General features: G+C 58.7%; 2 protein-coding genes across 4 annotated transcripts; one reads left to right on the plus strand and one right to left on the minus strand.

Annotated features, from left to right (window-relative positions):
- Window positions 1-1,260: 1,260 nt before the first annotated feature.
- EIF4EBP1 (eukaryotic translation initiation factor 4E binding protein 1) lies at window positions 1,261-5,533 on the minus strand. Of its 2 annotated transcripts, none has more exons than XM_084221706.1 (3): window positions 5,311-5,533; window positions 2,665-2,835; window positions 1,261-1,593 (listed from the first exon to the last, which is right to left on the minus strand). In XM_084221706.1, exons 1-3 carry the CDS (start codon window positions 5,456-5,458, stop codon window positions 1,562-1,564), a joined length of 351 nt encoding a protein of 116 aa, XP_084077832.1. In that variant the 5' UTR covers window positions 5,459-5,533; the 3' UTR covers window positions 1,261-1,561. The 2 variants fall into 2 exon arrangements, with proteins under 2 accessions (XP_084077832.1, XP_084077831.1); XM_084221705.1 differs by having other exon boundaries at window positions 1,261-1,596.
- Window positions 5,534-13,531: 7,998 nt separating this feature from the next.
- On the plus strand, window positions 13,532-17,539 carry ADRB3 (adrenoceptor beta 3). 2 transcript variants are annotated; one of them, XM_084221847.1, is made up of 3 exons: window positions 13,532-15,455; window positions 16,421-16,606; window positions 16,797-17,539. In XM_084221847.1, the coding sequence occupies exon 1, from the start codon at window positions 13,893-13,895 to the stop codon at window positions 15,453-15,455; it is 1,563 nt and encodes a 520-aa protein (XP_084077973.1). In that variant the 5' UTR covers window positions 13,532-13,892; the 3' UTR covers window positions 16,421-16,606; window positions 16,797-17,539. The 2 variants fall into 2 exon arrangements, with proteins under 2 accessions (XP_084077973.1, XP_084077972.1); XM_084221846.1 differs by having other exon boundaries at window positions 13,545-15,451.
- The last annotated feature ends 705 nt before the right edge of the window (window positions 17,540-18,244 follow it).

The raw sequence follows: 18,244 nt of genomic DNA on the forward strand, positions 1-18,244 counted from the left end.
TCCCAGGGCCAGCAGCATCACGTGTCCCACCAAACCCACGGTGCTGGGTGACACAGGGACACTGCCCAGACACACAGGGTGACACCCAGTCCTGCTGGGGTCCCTGTCCAGGAGCTCACCAAGGGCTCCATCAATCCAACCCTTCCCATAAAGCCACAGCAGGGTGGTAATTCCTCATTTTGGTTGGGACAGCAGGAGAATCCCCAGCACAAGCACAGGGACTGCCCAGCCTGTCAGGGCTATTTCAGTCCTCCCTGCAGTGGGGGAACTTTGGGGAAATCACCATCAACACAGGAAGTTTTCCTAAACCTAAAACTGCAGCTGCACCACAGTCCAGCAGTGCCATTTTAAAGCAAAACCAATTTAGCATAGAAAAAAGTCAGTCCCAGCTGCAGCAGCTCCTCTCTAAACCAAGCCCAGAACCTAACTGGTGCAGCTGAGACTGATAAAGTCACACCTGAGGGCAATAAAATTTGGATTTGTTCCCATTAAGGTTTCAGAGAAACCCTTAAATCTTATCTTAGAGAAATGCAGGTTTATCTGCAGCAATTGCTTTGTTCTGTTACTCATTATTGAGGGTTTGCATATCATAATGTCACCACTGAGCATCATTAGCAGATATTTAAATGCTATCTGCCAAAGCTGGGCTGCACAGACACTCCCTGTGGTTTGGGAAGTCTGCAGTTCAGGATTCTCCTCCTGTGAGGTGCCTCCACCCCCCAGCAGTAACACAAACTGTCCAGGCCACATTTATCAAACCTCACGGAGGCTAAAAATGAAGATATTTGCTCTGAGACCCACACTGGACCCTCCCCCAGCAAAATGATGAAAATTCCCCTCTCAAACCCAGACAGATTTTGTTTGTAAGCCTCTTCCCCAAAGCTCTTCTCCAGGATAAAAAAGAGAAGCAAGGGTAAAGCAGCAGGGAAATTCCAGCATGGATCACAAACCCAGGCTAGCACATGCCAGGAAGAATTGCAGTGGCAAAGCTGGAGCCTCCTTCCCCTCCCTGGCAGGGCAGCTCAGCCAGGAGCCCTCCAAACATTCCCACCTGCAGCTCAGCCAGGAGGGCACCAGAACACAACTGGTGACAGAACCTTCTGGAAGCACTCAGGGGACAGTTTTTGTCTCTGTTCTGGGGGCAGATTTGGCAGATCCCTCCCCCAGGGATCAGGGATGCTTGGCCCAGCCCCATTTAACACCTCAGCTGAGCAGTTTCTCGCTGAAATAAGGGACAGAAGCCACATTTATTGCATTCATCTCCACACCAGGAGATTCCACGTGATTTTTTATTTCTCCCTTATATTGCATTTCCGTTACTGTTACAGTATTAAAATGATTAACAAAAGCATAAAACTGGAACCAAAACCAAGGGGAGGGGGAGAGTGTCTCCTGCAGCACCCCTGGCCTGGCCCCTGGAACAGGACACGCTCTGCTCTCCTGAGGGAATCTGCCTTTCCCAGAGCAGGAAGGCACTCAAGGCATGGCTGCTGTAAGCCTGGCTGGTGGGAATCCTCCAGACAAGTCCTGCTGCTTCACTGGCTCACTGCAGGCAGGTGTGTTAGATGTCCATGTCAAATTGCTCTTCCTCACCTGCTGGGAGGGACAAAACCACAGGTGAATTCCACATTAAATACCAAAGATTTCGGTGAAGGAGTGGCTGGGCTGGCAGCTGTGCTTCAGAAATGGGGTAGTTTGGGTTTAAAAGCTGCATTCAGGCAGCAGGGTTGGTGTGAAAATCATCTTGTGAAGCTGTGGTAAAGGTGTCACTGCTGGGAGGGATCTCCCTCAGACATACCAGAGCAGGGGCACAGAAAATGCCCTTCAAATAATCAATTCTTCCTCTGGATTTCCTTGTAACAAGGAATGGAAAGAACCAGACTGAGGACAGAACCCAGCCAGGCACATTTCACACCCTGACAGCCAGGAGCTGCTCCTGAGGACAGGGATTCTCTGGCAGAGCCACAGCCCAGCAGCCAGCCTGCATTTCAGGAGGTCCCTTGAGCCACTTCAGGTCACAGCATGAGGCAATCCTCACTCTGGAAAGGTTTTACTTGCAGCAAGCACTCAACAAGAGCCTTTGGATCTTTATTTTTAGAGAGGGAAGATAAATACTTGCACTTGGTAGGTTCAGGTTGCATCAAAAAATAACCTCAAATAACTTTAAAAACAATTCTTTGAGGCAACATTGGCTCGTGTTGCTGCAGCAGGGCCTCAGAGAAGTGTCCCTGTCACAAAACAGGGTGAGAAACAGGCAGGAGGAATTTACCACTCAGGCTGATATTAAAAACCCAAGTAAATCCTGCTCTGAATTGTAACTTGAACCTCCAGCAGCTGCAGCAGAGCCCAGCTCAGGGAGAGGCAGCAGCAGCTGCCCCTCTGCTCTCCCCACAGGGCTCCAAATCCAACAGCAGCTTCCCAAAGGCTGAATTAACGGGAATCAGATCAAATTACACAGCAGAACTGCAAAAGTCACGTTGCTGGGGACCACAGCAGCATCAAACAACTGCCAGACCCTCGCTACCCTGAGCCCACTGCGACTTTCCAAGAAGTTACTGGAGAATTGTTTCCTGGAAACCTCCTGGCTCCAGTCCAGCTCTGGAACTTTCTAGGAAGCAGCAGAGCCCCTCAGAGGCTCGTTGGGCTTCTGCTGCCTGCGCTCACCTGCGCTCACTTTCTCCTCACAGTTCTGGACGTGGTGGTTTTCAAGCTTCAGCTCCTCCACGCTGGGGCTGGTGACGCCTGGAATGTCGGGAAGGTCGGAGGGAGGAGTTTTGGCACCCGGGGAATTGCGGCATTCCATCAAGAACTTTCTGTCATAAATAATCCTGGTACCTGGGGGGACAGCACAAGCTCAGCACTCCATCATCTTTAAGGTCCCTTACAGCCCAAAACGCTCAGGGGTTGGATATTTAAGGGATAACTGTGGTGCAGTTTCCAGAGTTCTGGGTGCACTGACACTGCAGCTGCCACTAAAGGTGACACATCAGGTACAGCACAGGGCTCCAAACCCCAGGCAGGGGCTGGAAGCAGCAGATCTGAGCCCTTCCACCTCGCTCAGCCCGCAGAGCAAAGAGAAAACTGAATTTAATTCCCACTCATGGCCAGAAGCGGGGCTGAAAGCTGCAGGAGGACACACAGCAGGGCAGGGCCGTGTCCCTCTGAGCTCTGCCCAGCAGGAATTCCTGCAGGGACAATCCCCTTGGCACAGCAGCACTTGCACACACCTTGCTCAGGGCTTACAGATGGTTAATGCTCCATCCAGCTCCAGCCAACCACGCTGAGCCTCCAGGCATGGATTTCTAGGAACACCACTGAACACCCTGTTCCTTGTAAAGGAATTTCATGGAAACTGCTCAAAAACCACAGGCAGAAAAGGGATCCCTCCAAACAGCCCACAGCCTTAAGCCAGCAAGGGCTGGAAAAGAGTGCTGGCTTCCCAAGAGGAGGCTGCACACCCCTCTGGATCAGGTGTGTCCTGCTCTGCTCCTGTTCCAGCCACAGGGAAAGGGACTTGTCCTTGTGCTTTCCCCAAAAGTGTTAACTAAAGTACACACGTGTGGGCAAACAGCTCCTGCCACCATCTGTCCTGGAACAACCAACTCCCTTTGGTTTGAACACTGTAAATATACAATAAATCCATAAACCAACACGTCCAGCAGCTGTGTTCCTATGGAGTTCTGCCAGGGAGTTCTCAAAACACTGAAAAACTTCTCACTGATGATTCTGAGCTCCAGCCCTTTCAGGAGGAGGATCCATCAGCTGGCTGAGAGAGGAGTGGTAAATTCCTGGGAAGCTCCAGGAGGAGGAGGACAGGGATTCCTGGAACTGCAGCTCTGTACCAGCACTGGGAGCACGGAGCTTCCACTTTCCTCAACAGCCTCGTGCCCAGAGCTCCTGAAAGCCAGGGAGCTTTCAGGTGGCCAGGAGGAGCAGGACAGGACACCAAGAGGCTCCTGCACCCACCCAGAGCCACATTCCCCCCCTCTGGGTGCTGCCAGGGTGTGTTTAGCAGGAAAAGCCACACACCACGGGATGCTCTGCTCCCTGCAAGCCTCACAGGACAGACACACAGCCCCGTGTGTCTGTCCTCCAGCAGCTCTGAGTCCTCTCTCCCTTCAGCATCCAGCAGGGCTGGGCAGCACACGGTGTCCCCAGCACAATGTCCCCAACTTGGTGTCCCCAGGCAGGCTGGGACTGCCAGGTGGGCACACCCCGGCCACAAACGCAGCTCAGCTTCTCCTCCTGCTCCAAACACCCAGGAACTCCCCGGGGACAAAGAGCTGCCAGCCCCGGAGGGCTCATTACTGCGTGCTGCTAATTGCTCATTTCATTTCTGCTGTGCTAATTGCTCATTTCATTTATTTCTGCCGCGCTGATTGCTCATTTCATTTCTGCCGTGCTAATTGCTCATTTAATTTCATTTCAATTCATTTCATTTCAATTCTGCCGCGTTACTCAGGGCTGGGGAAGGCTCCCACCCCTCGCCAGGGCTCCTGCAGGTGCTGCTGGAGCCTTCAGCGATTTGCTGCTTCCAGAGGAGGGAAGGCACGGCCAAAACCGTCCCAAAGCCCGGCTGTTGTGCACACACCGGCCCGGTGAGTCAGCAGTGTCACTTCCCCTTCTCCCCGCGATTTAACCCCTGCAATCCTGCGGGACAACATCCTCTCCATGCCCTCCCACGGTTTGTTTTTCTGGCTTCACTATCCCTGCTGCTCACACCCAGCCGGACAGGGATGCAGGGGGGAGATTCTACAAGGCGTGGGGAAGAAAATCATCCCAAAATCACCCCAAGGCCCGGCTCGGGGGCAGCAGAGGCCGCTGGAACTCCCCCCACTGACACTGTGCCACCACCTGGAGCTGTGGCCGCTTCTCTCGGGGCCAAAGTGCCAAAAACGGAGGGATGGGGACACAAAACCTCTCAGATAGAGGCATAACCCTTGGCATAACCAGTTTATTACTCTTACTTGAGGACAAGTCCCTACAGGAGGTTCCTCCTTTGGGATTGGAAATAAAGAAAAGGGCCCCAGGGTTTGCTGGCTGCCAGGGAAAACAGCAAATATTAGAGATTAGAATTAATCAGTAACCACGGGGAGGCCGAGGCTGCTCCCTGCGAGGCTCCCGAGGCGCTCCCCAGCACGGAGCCCCGGGCAGGCGCTGTCCGCCCGCCCCGGTGCCCCGAAGCTGCACCGAGCCCCGGCACCGGGCGGAGGCTCCCGGGAAAGAACGGGAGCGCTCCCCGCCCCTGCCAGCCCTCGCTCAAACCGAGCCCTCCCTCCCCCGCCGTCCCCAGCACGGCCCGGCGCTCACCGCCCGGCGTGGTCCCGAACACGGTGCCCCCCGGCGTGGTGCTGTAGTCGCCGGGCGGCAGCGGGGCCCCGTCGGGCAGGGCGAGGCACTTGCCGGGGCCCGGGATGTCGCGACTGGGCGTCTGCCCGTGGCAGCAGCGGCCCGACATGACGGGACCGGGACCGCGATCGGGAGCGGCACCAGCGCTGCCGCCGCCGCCGCCGCCCGGCCGCCGCTTCCGGCCCGGGCCGCGCCCCTTCCGCCGCGGGAGCGGCACCGGGCGGGGCCGGCACCGGGCGGGGCGCGAGCGGCGGGCGGGGCTCACAATAAGTGGGCGTGGTTTAACAGAAGGGGGCGTGGTTATGATAATAGAATCGGGTCCATGCGGGGGCGGGGTTTAGGCCGGAGAGGGGTGGGGCTTAGCGCTAAATGGGCGGGGTCTGGGCGGGACCCCCAACCATTCTCCTTTTCCTCTCTTTTTTTCCCATTTTCTCCTTTTTTCTCCCCTTTTTCTTCCCTTTTTCCCCCGAGGCATCCCCAACCTGTGCCCCCCGCTTCCCCCCGCAGGGCCCCGGGGGTGCTGGCGGCGCTGCCCCTCCGTGCCCGCCCGTGGCCGCGCCGGGAGGTCCGGGGGTGCCGTGGGAACGCGGCGGGGACAGATGTGTGCCCGGCTGTCCCCGTCCCAGATGGCTCTGCCTCCCCCGAGGGGCCCGCAACAAACGCGGGAGGAGCCGGGGGGCCACACACGGCTCCGGCGGCCCCGGGGATGCTCCGGTGGGAAATTGGGTTTGCCTCAATATTTTATTAAAGATCTAAAGAGCAGCTCGAGTGCGGTGCGAGGGGCGCGGGATCGGCGGGGCGGGACCCCGGGCTGGAGAAGCCAGGGATGAAACCTGGCGTGAATCCCCTCCGGGCATCCTTGGCACCGCCCTGCTCACGGGTACCTTCTAGAAAAAACCCTTCATGGTTCCCTGCTCCTTCAGCCGTGGCCACGGGGCTCTGCTGGCCCTCACCGGCCACCGGTCCGGTGCTGACATCTGCTGACGGCCGGGATGCCGGCGGCCGGGCTGCGTTCCAGCGCCGATACCGGCACAGCGGGGTCACCGGGGCTGCGGCAGGGACTGACCCCGGGCCGGGGACTGCTGGAGGCTGCTCCGGGCCGTAGTTGGACACTGTGGGATTTTCAGGGTCCCCAGGATGACGGAGGAATTGAGAATGTGACTCCATGTTCTTAGAAGGCTGATTTATTATTTTATGATATTTATAATATATTAAATAATGCTGTACTAAAACTATACTAAAGAAGAGAGAAAGGGTACAGACAGAAGGCTACAAAGAATGATAATGAAAACTTGTGGCTGCTTCTAGAGTCCCGACACAGTTGGAAGGTGATGGGTCACTAAATCAAAACACGAAACCAATCAAATAACCAACAATCTCCAACCACATTCCAAAGCAGCAAAACACGGGAGAAGCAATGAGATAATTATTATTTTCCTTTTTCTCTGAGGTTTCTCAGCTTGCCAGGAGAGAAATCCTGGCGAAGGGATTTTTCAGAAAACACGACAGTGACAGGACACAGCAGCCCCGGCCCAAACCATCGCCCCGGCTCCAACAGATGGAGCTCGGCAGCCGCGCACGGCTCCGGACCCAGCCCGGGGCCACCCTCGCCCTGCGGGTCCCCGGCAGGGCTGAGCCTTTCCCGGGGGCAGCGTTTTGGTGTTCAGGGCCGCGGTGGGGATGGACTGGGCTCTTTCTGCCCCCCAAGGTCCTGCGGGACCCCAGGCAGGCTGCCGTGCCCCCAAGAAGCCCCCAGGGGCACAGGCAGGCTGTGGTGCCAGGCAGGCAGCCCTGTGCCAGCTGCTGAATCGATTAGTGGGCACTGGGGCAGGAAAACAACATTTCCTGCGTGGAATGACATCAGCAGTGACCCCCAACCCAGAGAGGCGGCCGCTGCCATTTCCTCCTCCTCCTCCTCCTGCTGCAGAGCGGATCGTGGTGGGGTCAGGGACTGGGGAAGGGCACAGAGCCCTGCCACGGTGTCACCCTCGCGGCGCTGCCGGCAGCACACAGGGGACAGGGACAAGGAGAGGGACAGGGACAGGGATCCTCCTGGCCCTGACAAGAGCTCCAGCTGCCCGGAGCTGCCCGCGGGCAGGGAAGAGGCGTTGGATGCTCTCCCACCCACACCACCAGCACCCTCGGGTTACAGAGTGTTCCTCTCCAGGGCATTTTATCTGCCCATTCCACGGGCAGCTCCCGGGCTGGAAAGCCCTTTGTCATCCTCATGTGACACGGAGTTATCGCATTGTTGCCTTCTAAATCGGGAGCAGAAGTGCTCTCCGAGGTGTCGGCTCTCCACCAGCACTGCCTTTGCTCCTGACCTGCTTTGGATCCCTGCGAGCTGAGCAGGGCTGGCTTTGGGGAAGGGCTCACCTCCCTGGCAGGTCCTGGGGGAAAAAATGTGTTTTATAAGTCATGAAATGCCCCTGCCCCTGGTGTGAGAGCGGTCCTGGGGGAGAAAATGTCTTTTATAAGCAATGAAATGCCCCTGTCCCTGGTGTGAGAGCGGTCCTGGGGGAGAAAATGTGTTTTATAAGCCATGAAATGTCCCTGGTGTGAGAGCAGCACCGGGGAGGGCAGCAGGGGCAGGCGGCCATCACTGGCCCTGCCATCTCCTGCCCCACCTGCACCGTGCTGTGATTACCGGAAGGTTCGCTGAGACAGGAAGGGAATAACCCGAGGGAAGGATAAACTCCTGCCTGGTGCGCTGGCAGCTTTCATCTCGCCGCATCCATCACCTCCTGTCTGGGTGGCTCCCGCGTGGGAAGGCTCATCCCCAGCCCCCTCCGCACCCCACCCGTGCCCTGGAGGCCTGGGGAGCGCGCTGCGGCCCCGTGAAGGACGGGAGGAGGATGCACCCCACGGCAGGGAGGATGTCCCGGTGCCGCGGCATTTCCAGCCCGTCCCTCGGTGTTTACATTCCCCTCCGATCGCGGCTGGCGATAAGCGCAGACCCGGACGAAGGCGCATCGCTGCTGCCCGCCCGAGGGCTGCTCGTGCAGATAAAGGCTGCCCCATAAACAAGCCCATCCTGCCTCTGAGAAGGGCATCTCCGCTGGACCCAGCCCTGGGCAGGAAACCCTGCCTGGGATGCCCCCGGCACTGCTGGGGGTGCTCAGCCCCCCAAAACTCTTTGGGTCCTGCAAACAGACTCTGGGGCACGGGATTCACCCTGGTACCCACGGCCACAGCCGGGGGGGAGTGTTTGACTCTTCCTCCTCCTCTTCCTCCTTCTCCTCCTCGTTGTTGCTGCTTTTCCTCCCTGCAGACATCGAACTGGAAGCAAGCACAGCCTGGAGGGGGCACGGGGGCTTGGGTGGGCGCTGCCTGGCATGCAGGGGGCAGAGGAGGGGCAGGGGGAGATGCGGGTGGCACGTGGCAGCTTGGCCGGTGTCCCGTGGTGTGGCTGGGCTGGCAGGCGGCTCCGTTCACTCCCTCATCCCTGCCAGCTTCCCCCCACGCGGGGCTGGACCCTCTCCCACCCGCCCTGCTTTGGGACAGAGCTGGGAATGCCGCATGGATGCTCCTGTCTCCCTCGGAGAGCCCTGCCTGACGACTCAGCTCTCTCGGAGGTCATTTCTGTTGTTGTTTTTTTCTCGATATTTCCCACACTTTTTGTGAAATCTGGACCCGTGTTATTGCAAACTTGTCCCTCCTTCCCCCCCCCCGCCCCCTTCCCCCAGCCCAGTTTGCTTTAGCAACAGCTGGAGGGAAACCAGAAACAACGGGAAAGGAGCTGTGAAAACATCTGTAAGGCCTTTGTGGTCCTGATGGCAGCACGAGGACTCTCCCTTCTCTGGCTGCTGAAGGGAGATGGGATCTGTCAGAAATAGAACCTGCAAGGTTTGATAAAAATGTCAGAAATCAGGAATAACTGCTGCAGGCACTGCCCTGCTGCTGTTGCAAGTTTTCCTCTCAGCAATGCAGGGAAAAAAAGCTTTATTATGATATATTTTTAAATTTGAAACCATAATTGTGCAGGGATCAGGAGCAGGACCTGGGGTTGCCTTAGTGCAGCCTTTGTCTCTGGCTGGGTTTCAGGAGCTCGGTGCCCCTTTCCCTCATTCTCCTGAAGCTTCCATGGCCCTGCTGGGCTGTGCCTGCTCTCAGGCTGTGCTCAGGGCAGGATGGCCCCGGGGCAGACCCCAGCCTCCCTCTGAAGTGATGTCCTGAGCTGCATTCTCCATCGAAGGTTTCCCACTGTCACAGCTGGATAATGAGATGATTGGCTCTCACAATTAAAAGATAACCATTGTGTGAATATCAAGAAAAGCTTTAGTGATGCACAGTTATGTTATTGTGGTTTAGATGCCCTCTGCTCTCCCCACAGTTCCCTTTCCCCCTCTATTGTGCCCATCAGACAGCCTGGGCTGTCCAGGACAGGTACAAAGGAGCTGCACAGGTGTCCCTTACCTGGGGCAGGTGGGAATGGAAAAGCTTGGGGGTGCTCAGGGGGTGGGCATGGCAACACCTGACCTGCAATCCAGTGCCAAAGCAGTCTGCACTGATAAATGGCACAGCAGAGCTGCCTGACAGACTCTGGAAGGGCCAGGGCTGGCTGGTGCAGCCCCCAGGGGTACAAAAGCCTGAGCATCCACCTTGAAGATGAACCAGCCCCGTGGTGTGCACGAGGGGCAGCTCCCAGCCCTGCAGCTTTTCCCTCATGCAGCCCTGTGCTGTATTTTTGTCAAGGTTTGATAAATCTCTTTAAATGTTCAAAGTGAGCAGTTGTTTCCCACACCACCCCTCAGCCCTGTCCACCCCGGGCTGCCCCAGGTGAGGAGGGCAATCCCAGCAGCCCTGCCCGGCTCTGAAGGGCAGCACGGCTCCTTCCCCGAGCTGTGTGGGGCAAACCCGGCTGGGAACGGGCTGACAAACAGCGAACAGAGTGACCTCAGCCCCGGCTGGGCCGGCTCCGACCTCCGGGTGCCTCTTTCATCACCACCAGGAGCTCCCAGGAGCTTCGCCTGGAAAACAGGATGTGCGTGCTGGAGACGCGGGAGCTCGCAGCCCCTGGGATGCCAGGCTCGGCCCGGCCTGGGGTGGCACAGGGATCGCGTTGGAGGGGTTTCATAATTAATTTGCATAGTTGAGTTACTAGAAGAAATAATAATTAATGATTTTTGAGTGTATTTGCAGCAAAGAAGAAAATAAAGTCGTTAGCATAGGAACAGATTAGAAAAGATTCATGAAAATTTTTGTAAGCTAAATGACGTGCATAAGTAAGTGTGTGTACATGCTTTATTAAATTTTTGTAAAACTTTTATTAATTATATGAATGCTAATTACTTTGAACTAATAAATATAATAAGTTATTATGATATAATTAATAAATTAAGATTATGCTTTGTTAGGAATACACACAAAATAAAACACTTTTTTCTTCTTAAACCCTAATCACGTGTGTATGTCCAACCTAACAATAACCTGATCATCCCACTGGGTGATGGGGCAGCAGCCCCAGGGAAGATTCTAGATGTGCAACAGGGTGTGAAGCACCCCAGAAACACAGCACAGCCCCTGTCTGAGCCCTGTAAATGTGGGATACACACTGTCTGTGGGACACACACTTGCACTAAACTTACACACACTGGCTGTGGGGTATTTGCCTCAGGATATTGAGCACGCCTGTGAAACAGCACATTTTTATCATTTTTTATTATTCTGACACAGGGATTTTTCCCTTCCTGCACGAGGCAGTGCTGCAGCTGCCAGAGCTGTGCCTGCCTTTACCAGGGGAGGGTTTATATGGGGACCTGAGTTTATGTGGAGCTTCCTGCAGGCTTCCTGGGACAGGCAGTACCCAGGGGTTAAAGCTTCATCACAGCCTGTTTATGTGCTGACAAGGAAATGTGGTGACAGAGAATCCCAAACAACTTCAAAGCAAGATTTGTGGATCTGATATGGAAAGTATTCTGAAAATCCAGGGCAGTCTGTCACTGCTGTGGGGACACAGCTGGGGCAGACCCATTCCCAGAGCCCAGCCTGGCCCTGTGCCCACCCCAGCGAGCCCAGAGCTCCCTTCCTGGGGAGGGAATTTGGGTGAAGTGGTTCTCCTTGGCATCTCCTTGGGAAGAGCATCCCGTGGCCCTCATCCATGTCCTGTGCTGTCCCCAGGTGTCCTCCCTTGGGATGGGCAGGTGAAACCCCTTGAGGTGCCATCACCTGCTGCACTGGGGCTGGTTGTAGAGCCTGTGCTGTGATGGGAGGCTGAGGAAGCTGAGGCAGGGGGGACAGGGGGACTCTGGTGTCCCCACAGTTGGTGTGGCCACGAGCACAGTGTGGCAGCACCGTGACTCCACCGTGTGATGGGTTTATCTCGTGTCCTGTACCAGCCAGTATGCAGCCACATGCCAGGGAGGGAGCGAGTTCTCAGCTATAAAAAGCTTTTGTTTTATCCATAGCTGCTACTTGAGCTCTCACCCCCCATTCTCTGTGACCAAGCAGAGCCCGTGTGCCCTCAGATGTGTCTGGGATCAGCTCAGGCATCTGTTTCCTCTCTCCAAACACATCCATGGGCACCAGGAACTCCATGTGCTGCCCAGCAAGGAGATGTTTGCTCTCTTCTCTCTGCATCCCCAAGCAGGGATCTCCCCTAATTGATTCGGATTCTGTGTGTGTAAAATGTATTTTTAAATACCCATTGTTTATTCTGCAGCAACAGCCAAAGGAGCTGCTCTGATCCATGGCATAAACATATTTTCCCAGAGTTTTCTAAACAACCCTTGACCCGTTGGCTTCCTGTGGCCTTTTGCCAGGCTGGCTCTGCCTCCCCACTGCCAGGAGCTGTGCAGGTAGAGCCAGGCCAGAGGTCCTGGCAGGGATGGGAAAGGGAAGATGATGCTTCCCCTGGTAACAGTCTCCATCCCTCTGGGGGCTTGGACCAAAGCTCTGGAGCAGCAGGGATGGGGGTGAAGGCTGGGTGAGACCCAGCACCTCCGTGTTTCAGCTTTTCCAGCTGTAAAACTGGGACAAAGATACGGAGGCACGTTACTTCCCCGGCGCTGGGACCGTCCCTTCCCCTCCCCAGCCCCGCCGCATCCCCGGAGCGGGGCCGGGCATCGAGCCCTCCTGGCGGGGGCTGGCCCTGCTCGGAGGTGCACCGAGAAGCATCAGGATGAGGGGCTGGATGCCTGCTCGGCCCCTTGGGAGCTCCTGGCTGTCTGTCCTGCTGCGGGCAGTGTGTCTGTCCGCGGCTGGGAAGGCAGGGGGAGCTCCCTGCTGGGCACGGTGGGGTGAAGAAGGCCAGAAATGCCATGGGGTCTGCAGGAAAACAGGCTGTAAAATCCCTAGGGATGAGCCTGGCAGCTCCTTGGGTGTTTGGGGGCCAGCACAGAGCCCAGCTCAGCTGGGGCTGCCAGGGAGGTGGAGGCAGGGATGGAAAAGGAGAGGTGAGGATGGAAAGGGAAGGATGGGAAGCCAGCAGGCTCTGGTCACTCCAGGGGGGTGGCAGAGCTGGGCATCCTGCCCCGTGGCTGCCCTTTGGTGACCCCTCAGAGCCCCCATCACCCAGGGCCATGCCACGGGTGCTCCTGCTTTGCTCTCAGCCCCAAAGATGTGAGTGTGCCCTGGAGCTGGCTGTGCAGCCAGGACAGACACAGGACAGCCTCCCTGCCCCTGTGTGTGTGTGTCAGGGCACTCTGGGCCAGCACAAACTGCCTCCCTGCCCCTCTGTGTGCCCTGGAGCTGCTCTGGGGCCAGCACAAACTGCCCTGTGAACAGCAATTCCCAGCTCACTCCCAGGCAGCAGGGAGCTGGGAGCTGAGTGAAATCAGATCAAGCCTTTGGCTGAGGGCTCTGAAAATCCACAAACAGCCTTGTAAAGATGAAGCTTGTAAAAGCAGGACTCTGCTTTCGTAGCTCATGAATGGGAAGAAATGCCAGCCAGATCGTTTTTACACATATTTTTTCTGTCTTTGTCAACATCCCCCCATTTGGCTGAAACTTCAAACTGCTGCATTTGGAGACCGTCTGTCTTAGAAGTGGCAGTATTTGTATAAATAACTGATAGGGAAAGATGATCCACTCTGGAGTCTGCCCAGGGGCCCTGGGAACTGGGATGGGGCTGTGGAGCCTCCCTGAAGGTTTGGTGGTTCTCCAGTGCCAATGGAGAAGGACAGGAAGTGTGGGTGGGGGTCTCCAAACACCAGCAGCCACCCAAATTCAGGAAGGGGAGCAAGAAAGGTCTCTTCCATCCACTGGGAAGGAGGCTCGGGCAATAACCATGGAAGTGAAGTGGTGACTGTGGCCGTGGGTGTCACCTGGGTGGAAGCTGGCTGTCACCTGGCCAACCCTGTGCTGATGTCGAGGTGGGGGACTACAGGGGTGTCACTGTCCCCACCAGGGACAGTCTGTCCTGCCCAGGGAGAGTCTGAGCACGGCGAGGGGTGCACGGAGAGGGGCAGGCGGGGCTGGGCACGGGGAGGGCAGCACAGAGGGCTGAGGGCTCAGGGAGGGGATGGTGTGCACGGCAGGGTGCAGAACAGGACAGACGTGTGGGACTGAGGACTCAGAGAAGGGCTGGAGGGCACAGGGAGTGGATGGAGAGCACGGGGAAGGGCGGGAGAGCACGGCGAGGGGCTGAGGCGTCCGGCGGGGATGCCGGGGGGAGCGGGGCGGGCCGGGGCAGCGCGTCCGGAGGGGAGGAGGTGCCGCCGCCCGCTCCCCTTCCCTCGCCGTCCGGAGCGAGCAGCCCGGGGCCGCCCCGCGCCTTTAAAGGCTCCTCCTCCGGCGCGGAGGGGACCCGGCCCCGCCGGTCCGGCCCGAGGGCTGCGCCGGGAGCGCGGCGGGGAGCGCACGGCGGGGCGCGGGGCCGGTCCCCCAGCCCGGCCGAGATGAGCCCCCTCCCCGCCGGCAACGGCAGCGCCTGGGGGGGCTCCGGCAACTGCAGCGGGGCGGGCAGCCTGGGCCGGCAGTGGGTGCTGGGCACCGCCATCAGCCTCACCGTCCTGGTCACCGTGGCCGGTAACTTGCTGGTGATCGTGGCCATCGCCAAAACGCCGCGGCTGCAGACCATGACCAACGTCTTCATCACCTCGCTGGCGTGCGCCGACCTCATCATGGGCTTGCTGGTGGTGCCGCCGGGCGCCACCATCCTGCTGAGCGGCCACTGGCCCTACGGCACCACGGTGTGCGAGCTGTGGACCTCGCTGGACGTGCTGTGTGTCACGGCCAGCATCGAGACGCTGTGCGCCATCGCCGTGGATCGCTACCTGGCCATCACCTCCCCGCTGCAGTACGAGGCGCTGGTGACCAAGGGCCGGGCCCGGGCCGTGGTGTGCCTGGTGTGGGCCATCTCTGCCTTCATCTCCTTCCTGCCCATCATGAACCACTGGTGGCGGGACGGGGCGGACGAGCGGGCGGCGCGCTGCTACGACGACCCGCGCTGCTGCGACTTCGTCACCAACGTGACCTACGCCATCGTCTCCTCCACCATCTCCTTCTACGTGCCCCTGCTCGTCATGATCTTCGTCTACGTGCGGGTCTTTGCCGTGGCCACGCGGCACGTCCGGCTCATCGGCAAGGACAAGGTGAGGTTCCTGCAGGAGCCGCCCAGCCCCACGGGCAGGAGCAGCCGGCGCAGGCGGCCCTCCCGCCTGCTCGCCATCAAGGAGCACAAGGCGCTCAAAACCCTGGGCATCATCATGGGCGTCTTCACGCTCTGCTGGCTGCCCTTCTTTGTGGCCAACATCATCAAGGTCTTCTGCCGCTCGCTGGTGCCGGACCAGCTCTTTCTCTTCCTCAACTGGCTGGGCTACATCAACTCGGCCTTCAACCCCATCATCTACTGCCGCAGCCCCGACTTCAGGAGCGCTTTTCGCAAGCTGCTGTGCTGCCCGCGCCGCGCCGACCGCCGGCTCCACGCCGTCTCACAGGACCTGCAGCGCTGCCCCTGTGCCTTCAGCCCTCGGGGGGGGCCCGCAGGGGACAGCAAGGCGGCCCCCGGGCGCCCCGGAGAGGATGGCGAGGTTCGAGGCAGCGGCAGCAGAACAGAGGAGACTCCTCTGCCCCAGGGCAGTGCAAGCGGCCACCGGCAGCGGCCCCCGGGCGAGTCCCGGCTGCAGGGGGCACAGACCTCGCTGTGTTCGCAGCTGCATGAGTAGGTACCGGCAGACATTTGCTCGGGAGGGGCTTTGGGGGGTGACTGGGGGGAGCTGTCGGTGCTGGGATTGTGCTCTGACAGTGCAGTGCAGAGTTGGGGGAGCAGGCAGACCCCGGGGTACATGGGAGAGTCTCGCTCTGGGATGTGGGACTGAGCACCGTTGCCCTGCTCCCTGATGTTCCCCTAAAACTCTGGCCCCTCCACTGGGCTGCAAAATTGGGGTCCCAACCAGTCCCACTCCAGCCCGCCAGGACGTGTTCTGCTGTTCCTGGCTAAAGGAAACACGGGGGGTGAACAGGGAAGCAAACCAGCTGAGCAGGAGAGCGTCCCCAAGCCTGGCATTTCCCCCTTCTCCCGATCCCACTTTGGGCAGCTAAAGAAGGAAAACACGGGGACCCCCTCCGCAGCGAGGCACTGCGGCTGCCGTCGCCACTCTGGGCTCTGCAGGTTGCTTTGCCCTCCAGCGGTGTAAATCTGGGAAGGGAATTAATTTCATCCCGCTCCGTCCCATGACGGGAAATGCGCTCCCGGAGCCGGCAGCCCGCACAGAACAGGGGCTGGCTGGGCTGGTCCGGGCTGGCAGGGCTGGTGGGGGGCTGTCAGGGGCTGGCAGGGCTCCTGGGGGGCTGTCAGGGGCTGTCAGGGGCTGTCAGGGCAGCTGGGGACCCCCACGCTGTGGTACTGCCCTGCCGGCACCCCGACACGGATTTGCACCTCCAATTTCAGGGTGGGGTTTTTCCACGCTGAGTTTTTTTATTAGTATGACAAAATTGGAGTTGTTCTGGTTATTGTGGATTGTAACCGCGTTTCTCTCCTGATGCCTGAGGGCAGGAGAGGTTTCCTGCCAGAAATGTGCAGGTGGAGGTGCCGGAGGTGTTCCCTGGGCAGGATTCCCCCATGCTGGGGACACGGGGCGCTGGATGGTGGGGGGGTCTGGGCTCTCACCCCTGCGCTGCCCCATTTCAGGTTTGCTGGCGGAGAGACGCCCGCGGGTCCGTCCGACTGACTGGGAGCAGCCGAGAGCTGGGAGGAGAGCGCTTCCCCCGGCCGGGTCATCATCGCTCCGGCCTCTCCTCTGCCCGCCTTGGCCGCCGCCCTCCCCGGGGACCAGAGCCCGTGGCCAGCCCCGGGCTGCTGCCCGGCTTCGGGCACGTGAGTCCGGATCAGCCCGGCCACAGCCGCTTTAACCCTCCTTGTGCTGGCGCCTGGCTCGCTGGAGCTGCGCACCTTGTGCACGGCGCTCCCGGATCCCTTCTGTGCCCGCTGGGGTGGTGGCTGCGGGTCCCTGTCCCCAGCCGAGCCTGGTGGGTGGCACTGTGTCACCTCCACCCTCTCCTTGCAGGGCCGGGGTTGCAGAAGCAGCGCCAGGGGTGACGGTGCTGGCAGGAGCCCGCGGTGCCTGCAGCGACCCGGAGAGGAGGAGGAGGAGGAGGAGGATCTTCCTTGGTGGCTTTGGGACAGCACCAGCTCCTTCGTGCCGTCGGTGCTGGAGAGCTGGAGCTGGGGAAAAGCTCTGGAGCTGCTCACCAAGGGGCAGCACAGCCTCAGGGATGTGTGGACAGGGACAAACTCCCATCTGGGGTGTTCTGGCCCGGCTGGCGGTGGGATGTGGAGACTGCCAGCTCTGCTTTCTTGAAGGACAAAGGACCCTGTTGTCCCAGGCTTGGCCAGTTTCGGACAGTCTGCTGAGAAGGAGAGAAGAGCCTCCTGCAGGCTCAAGCCCTTCCCAGGATTTCCATCCCTGCCCCAGCTGCTGCATTCCAGGGCTGAGGGCAATCCTGGAGCTGCAGCGATGCCTTCAGCAAACGAAAAGCTCAGGGGAACGAGGGCAGCTCCGAGCACGGAGCACTTCCAAGCGCAGGGAACTGGGATCGTGTCGGGTCTCTCGGCAGTTTCCCCTCTCGTTTGGGACAGATGTCCCTGGGGGACGGGAGGTGGATTCTCATCTCACATCAGTGCAGACGTGCCCACACTGCACTGCCCCGCAGCACCTCTGGGCACAAACTGGTGTCAGGATGTTCAGTGGCTGCACAGTTTTCGTCCTGGTTTGTGTCCCCCCTGCCGTGTGAAATAAACCTCTGGATGATGGCGGTGCCTCCACATCTGTCCTGAACAGCGGGTGCTGCTCCATGTGTTGTTCCCTGCTCCATGTGCTGTTCCATGTGCTGTTCCATGTGCTGTTCCATGTGCTGTTCCATGTTCCATGTGCTGTTCCATGTGCTGCTCCATGTGCTGTTCCTGGAGGTTCGGGGGTCTGTCCCGCTCCTGGGGCCGTGGCTGGCCCCGAGCCCTGCCCGTGCTCCCACAGCCCGAGGGCAGGCGGAGCTGCCGGAGCTGCCCAGTGCCAGGGAAATGCCAGCTCACCTCCTGGCGCCAGGGAGATGCCAGCTCCTGCACAGGAACCCGACCTGGGATGCTGCAGGGTGTCCCTGCAGGGACTTGTACATACCTGTACTGACTCACCTGTACCCACCCATACCCATACATAGACACCTGTACACACCTGTACACACTCACGTGTACACACTCACCTGTACACACCTGTACACACCTGTACACACTCACCTGTACACACCTGTACATACCTGTACACACCTGTACACACTCAGCTGTACACACCTGTACTCACCTGTACACACCTGTACTCACCTGTACACACCTGTACATACCTGTACACACCTGTACACACTCAGCTGTACACACCTGTACTCACCTGTACACACATGTACTCACCTGTACACACCTGTACACACTCAGCTGTACACACCTGTACTCACCTGTACTCACCTG

This window comes from Fringilla coelebs, assembly GCF_963513975.1.
Source record: "Fringilla coelebs genome assembly, chromosome: 26".
Lineage (NCBI taxonomy): Eukaryota > Metazoa > Chordata > Aves > Passeriformes > Fringillidae > Fringilla > Fringilla coelebs.

What these genes read in the sequence shown, in the direction of transcription:
- EIF4EBP1 (XM_084221705.1), bottom strand. Translation starts at nt 5,458, where the DNA reads ATGTCGGGCCGCTGCTGCCACGGGCAGACGCCCAGTCGCGACATCCCG. An exon ending in GTTCGGGACCACGCCGGGCG is followed by an intron (nt 2,836 to 5,310) that starts GTGAGCGCCGGG and finishes CTGTCCCCCCAG; the next exon opens with GTACCAGGATTATTTATGAC. An exon ending in TGAGGAGAAAGTGAGCGCAG is followed by an intron (nt 1,597 to 2,664) that starts GTGAGCGCAGGC and finishes TGTCCCTCCCAG; the next exon opens with CAGGTGAGGAAGAGCAATTT.
- ADRB3 (XM_084221846.1), top strand. Translation starts at nt 13,893, where the DNA reads ATGGAGAGCACGGGGAAGGGCGGGAGAGCACGGCGAGGGGCTGAGGCG. An exon ending in CTGTGTTCGCAGCTGCATGA is followed by an intron (nt 15,452 to 16,420) that starts GTAGGTACCGGC and finishes GCCCCATTTCAG; the next exon opens with GTTTGCTGGCGGAGAGACGC.